Source organism: Argentina silus, assembly GCF_951799395.1.
Source record: "Argentina silus genome assembly, contig: scaffold_146, whole genome shotgun sequence".
NCBI classification, from domain to species: Eukaryota; Metazoa; Chordata; class Actinopteri; order Argentiniformes; family Argentinidae; genus Argentina; species Argentina silus.
In genome coordinates, this window is record NW_028152715.1 from 34,281 (window position 1) to 39,520 (window position 5,240).

The 5,240-nt window shown below is 48.5% G+C and overlaps 1 protein-coding gene across 1 annotated transcript in view; it reads right to left on the reverse strand.

Moving 5' to 3' along the window:
* The window catches only part of cyb5r4 (cytochrome b5 reductase 4), a gene marked incomplete at its 3' end in the record, with an annotated part of 8,796 nt that extends 5,340 nt beyond the window's left edge, over positions 1-3,456 (reverse strand). Inside the window, exons 1-3 of the mRNA XM_083697916.1 lie at positions 3,328-3,456; positions 3,023-3,147; positions 930-1,083 (exon numbers count right to left, since the gene is read on the reverse strand). Coding sequence (XP_083554042.1) covers positions 930-1,083; positions 3,023-3,106 — 238 coding nt within the window. The 5' untranslated portion in view covers positions 3,107-3,147; positions 3,328-3,456. The remainder of the gene's footprint in view (positions 1-929; positions 1,084-3,022; positions 3,148-3,327) is intronic.
* Between the last annotated feature and the right edge of the window lie 1,784 nt (positions 3,457-5,240).

Genomic DNA, 5,240 nt, shown 5'->3' on the forward strand with positions numbered 1-5,240 from the left:
AGAGAGAGAGAGGGAGAGAGAGAGAGGGAGAGGGAGAGGGAGAGAGAGAGGGAGAGAGAGAGATGCTGCTGTGAAGCTCTGAACACTGAGTCCTAGCCTTGTTTAAAGCCTGCATAATCTTTCTTCATAATTAATTAAATTCAATTAGGCTCGAACAAAGTCGTGTCCTTCCTGATGAGCCAGCCCACCCCAAGACTACCGATGAGTTAATTTACTGTCACAGACTCAACCCGACCCAACTCGACCCGGGGAGAAAATATGAGAAGCTGAACGTTTTACAGAGACGAGACGTGGAGGACAAAAATGAAAAGAGGAGGGTATTAAGAGATAGATGGTTCTAGATTAACGTGCTGGTCATTAACCGCTCAACTTGAATGCCCACCGACCGGTGCTGGATGTCTTTCGTGAGGAGAGTACCTGTACACGTACAGTACCAGTCAAAGGTTTGGACACACCTTCTCATTCAATGGTTTTTCTTTATTTTTATTATTTTCTACATTGTAGATTAATATTGAAGACATCAAAACTATGAAGGAACACATATGGAATCATGTAGTAAACAAAAAAGTGTTAAACAAACCAGAATATGTTTTATATTTTAGATTCTTCAAAGTAGCCACCTTTTGCTCTTGGCAAGGTGTGTCCAAACTTTTGACTGGTTCTGTACATGACAACTCCCATTGTCATCAATGGATCTGAAGGTTCTGTGTCTGAACACACGTGTGTTTGATACTGTTCCACGTTCCGTTCCGTGTATTACAATGAGCCCGTCCTCCGATTTCTACCTCCACCAGCCTCCAGTCATGTCAGCGCATCTTTCTGTGTGAGCCTAGACGACACGCACGGACGCACATACCACGCACATGTATGAACAAAGACAGCACGGGCTGTCACACGTTGACCTCTGACCTATCATGTTGACGTCTGACCTCGTATGCATGTCCAGCAGTCGCCACGCGTGTTGTGCTTCTTTAGCTCCTCCTCCGTGACCTCTATCAGACGACCCCTCAACCCTGTCAGGTCACGGCCACTCTTGGCGAAGCGGATCCAGTCCATCAAGCTGTGGCCCGGCTTCAGCGCCACCTAAACAAAGATGGAGGAGCAAACTGTCACATGACCAGGGATGGAATTGAAGGATTTTGGGCACAGACCAGCCAGGCTAGTACACAGACCAGCCAGACTAGTACACAGACCAGCCAGACTAGTACACAGACCAGCAGGGCTAGTACACAGACCAGCAGGGCTAGTACACAGACCAGCAGGGCTAGTACACAGACCAGACGGGCTAGTACACAGGCCAGACGGGCTAGTACACAGACCAGCCAGACTAGTACACAGACCAGCAGGGCTAGTACACAGACCAGCAGGGCCAGTACACAGACCAGATGGGCTAGTACACAGACCAGCCAGACTAGTACACAGACCAGCCAGACTAGTACACAGACCAGCCAGACTAGTACACAGACCAGCCAGACTAGTACACAGACCAGCAGGGCTAGTACACAGACCAGACGGGCTAGTACACAGGCCAGACGGGCTAGTACACAGACCAGCCAGACTAGTACACAGACCAGCAGGGCTAGTACACAGACCAGCAGGGCCAGTACACAGACCAGACGGGCTAGTACACAGGCCAGACGGGCTAGTACACAGACCAGCCAGACTAGTACACAGACCAGCAGGGCCAGTACACAGACCAGACGGGCTAGTACACAGACCAGACGGGCTAGTACACAGGCCAGACGGGCTAGTACACAGACCAGCCAGACTAGTACACAGACCAGCAGGGCTAGTACACAGACCAGCCAGACTAGTACACAGACCAGCAGGGCCAGTACACAGACCAGCAGGGCCAGTACACAGACCAGACGGGCTAGTACACAGACCAGACGGGCTAGTACACAGACCAGACGGGCTAGTACACAGACCAGACGGGCTAGTACACAGACCAGACGGGCTAGTACACAGACCAGACGGGCTAGTACTGCAATGTCTACTAGCCTGGGTGACATTCCACAAGCCTACTGTCCAAAACATTCAACAGCTAAAGCAAAAATATTATTTTTAATAAGGAGATCAATAATATTTTGATGAATATCTGCTACACCGTTTTTATTTCCCGTAAACATACAGCTACATGACGATTCAGTTATGACTACTTAGCTGTTCAGTTATGACTACTTAGCTGTTCAGTTATGACTACTTAGCTGTTCAGTTATGACTACTTAGCTGTTCTTCTGCAATGAGAACACACAAATCTCACCGGCCCAAAGGACCAGTTGGCCACATGTTTCACTTTTGCCAGCTTTGAAATAGACTAGCCATGGGCTAGCGGGCTAGCTTAGGTACCATCCCTGCACATGATGACAGGTGACACACCTGAGGAGCAAAATGGGGGCAGTTAGAACACTTCTTGCTGTGTTGTTACTAGGATTAAAAATACATCTTAAACAAATATAAGACCACATATTAGGCTACTGCTTGATAACGAGTTATGAATTGTTTTCTTACTATGCGACAGACAGGTACCTTTCACCTGGAGACAGGGACAACAACAGACAGGGAGGGGACAGAGGGTACCTTTTACCTGGAGACAGGGACAACAACGACAGACAGGGAGGGGACAGAGGGTACCTTTTACCTGGAGACAGGTACAACAACGACAGACAGACAGGGGACAGAGGGTACCTTTCACCTGGAGACAGGGACAACAACAGACAGGGAGGGGACAGAGGCTACCTTTTACCTGGAGACAGGGACAACGACAGACAGGGAGGGGACAGAGGGTACCTTTTACCTGGAGACAGGGACAACGACAGACAGGGAGGGGACAGAGGGTACCTTTTACCTGGAGACAGGGACAACAACGACAGACAGACAGACAGGTACAACAACGACAGACAGACAGGGGACAGAGGCTTCGTCAAACAAACTGGTCCACAGGCTCTCACCTGGTCAGTCTGAACAACCTACAACACGTCTACCAGGGGGCCGCTGACGTCTTCACTCTGACCGACTTTACCTTGTTCCTCCCGGACTGTCCGGCCGGGGCGACCCGCTGCTGGGAGCCGGCCGCGGGGAACGACTGCGCCGGGACGTTCAGCATCCTGCCGCCGCGTCGGGAACAGCCCGACCTCCGCAGCAGCCCTGGGGACCAAGGCGCAGTTACCACCTCAAACAGGAACTGTTAGGTTGGGCGGCGGCGGTGGGGAAACAAAGTGACACATTTCCCTGAAGTTGCACCAGGTTCTGGAGACATTCTACGGTCGTTCCGGCTAGCTAGCAAAAGAACACAACATAGACATGTTTCGTTCATTTAAAACTCACAATAAATGGTTGTCGGAGGTGTAAGTTGATGTCAGGGTTAGTTAAGTAACCAAAAGCAACTGTACAACCGCCAATTCATGGTTCTGACAAGGTTGTATTGACACATAAAGACCAGCTAGTGTGGAGTTGTGTCACTGTTCAAAAACTACAGTCGCAGAAGATGCTGGTGGTGTCGCACAATGATGACGACTGTGTCAAAAAGCATTTTCAAGAGCACCGGCAACAGTATGTAAACCAACAGCGCCCTCTGCTGTAAATACCAGTTCACACTGGGCGCACAAACCACACTGTATATTGAATGTATGCGTTTTGGAAGGACTTCCTTTGTACTATGTAGGCGCTCGTTGCAGGAAAGGATCGCCTACCTGAAATGACACCAGAGAAAAAACGTGTCACAACTGAAAATGTGCCTCCTCTTCCTCCATAACCCTCGTCCTCGTCCAGCTCCTCCATGAAATCGTCATCCTTTTTATTTGACATTCTGATTTTAACATTCTAATAATCTCATATGGGCCCGAAATGTGTAGCAGCGTATCTCTCTATCACGTGTCAACATGTGTTCCACCGATATACTTGCACCCTATTACGAGACCTGAGACATCAGCTGTACACTCCATATCAAACCTCGCATGTAACTCACTTTACTAAGTCATTCAAAACGGACTTGTGTTCTTAACACGACTGCCAACACATTGAAGCATGATCAAAGTAAACAGTAAACAGTTGCCTAACCTCCAGGTCACAGGAGGGATTTGCCTCCAGTAATCTGCTTAAACAAGTCAAAGTAAGAGCTCTTCTGGGGAGGAGGCCTACCTTCTTACCCATGTGACTTCAAAGTAAAAGTCCATCTATAGAATAGAATAGAATAGAATAGAATGGATATTTAATGTCTAATGGATATGCTTTGTTTTTCAGCTAACACCCACGCCCCCCCCCCCACACACACACACACACACTGCAGATGCGTGGGAGACTAGCTGAATGGACAGTTGGACAGTAATGGAGAGGAACTAGTGCTGACGAGAGCAGCACCTGGACACAGCAGGGGTTCAGGAACACACACACACACACACACACACACACGCGTGCACACATACACACACACGCGTGCACACACACACACACATGCGTGTGCACACACACACGTGCACACACACACACGTGCACACACACACACACACACACGTGCACACACACATACACACACGCGTGTGCACACACACACACACACACACACACACGTGCACACACACACACACACACACACACACACACACACACACACACACACACACACATGCACACACACACACGAGAGAAAGACAGAAGAGTACCCACTGTAATAAACCATGAGGTGGCAGTGAAAACATGATCACTAAACCTTTGTACTGATACGCAGTTCTGTTAAATGTCCTGCAGGTGGCGGTACACACTCACTACTGCAGGAACACACTCCATACAGCAGATAAGTAGTTGGTTATGACGTCTATTTCCTCTTTTTTTCAACATCTTTGAGTGAAAATGTCTGAAAAAAAGTTATGTTCAGCCATGGAAGAAGATGGCTATGTTTGGTGTAAGCTTCAGCTGGATATGGCCCATTTGGTTCTGTCTTGGACCCTCTTTATTCAACACAAAGGCTTTGAGTAAAACATGGGACCTCTGTATGGTTTGAACAGGTTTCATACTGAAACATAACAATCTATAATATAAGTAGGCTTCTGGGGAGGCTGGCGGAGGTAGAAATCGGAGGACAGGCTCATTGTAATGCATGAAACGGAATGAGGAATGGTATCAAAACACACATGTTGATACCATTCCTCATTCCGTTTCCATGCGTTACAATTACCCCGTCCTCCGATTTCTACCTCCGCCAGCCTCCAATGATCGGCTCCAAATGCGCCCCGCTGACAGAA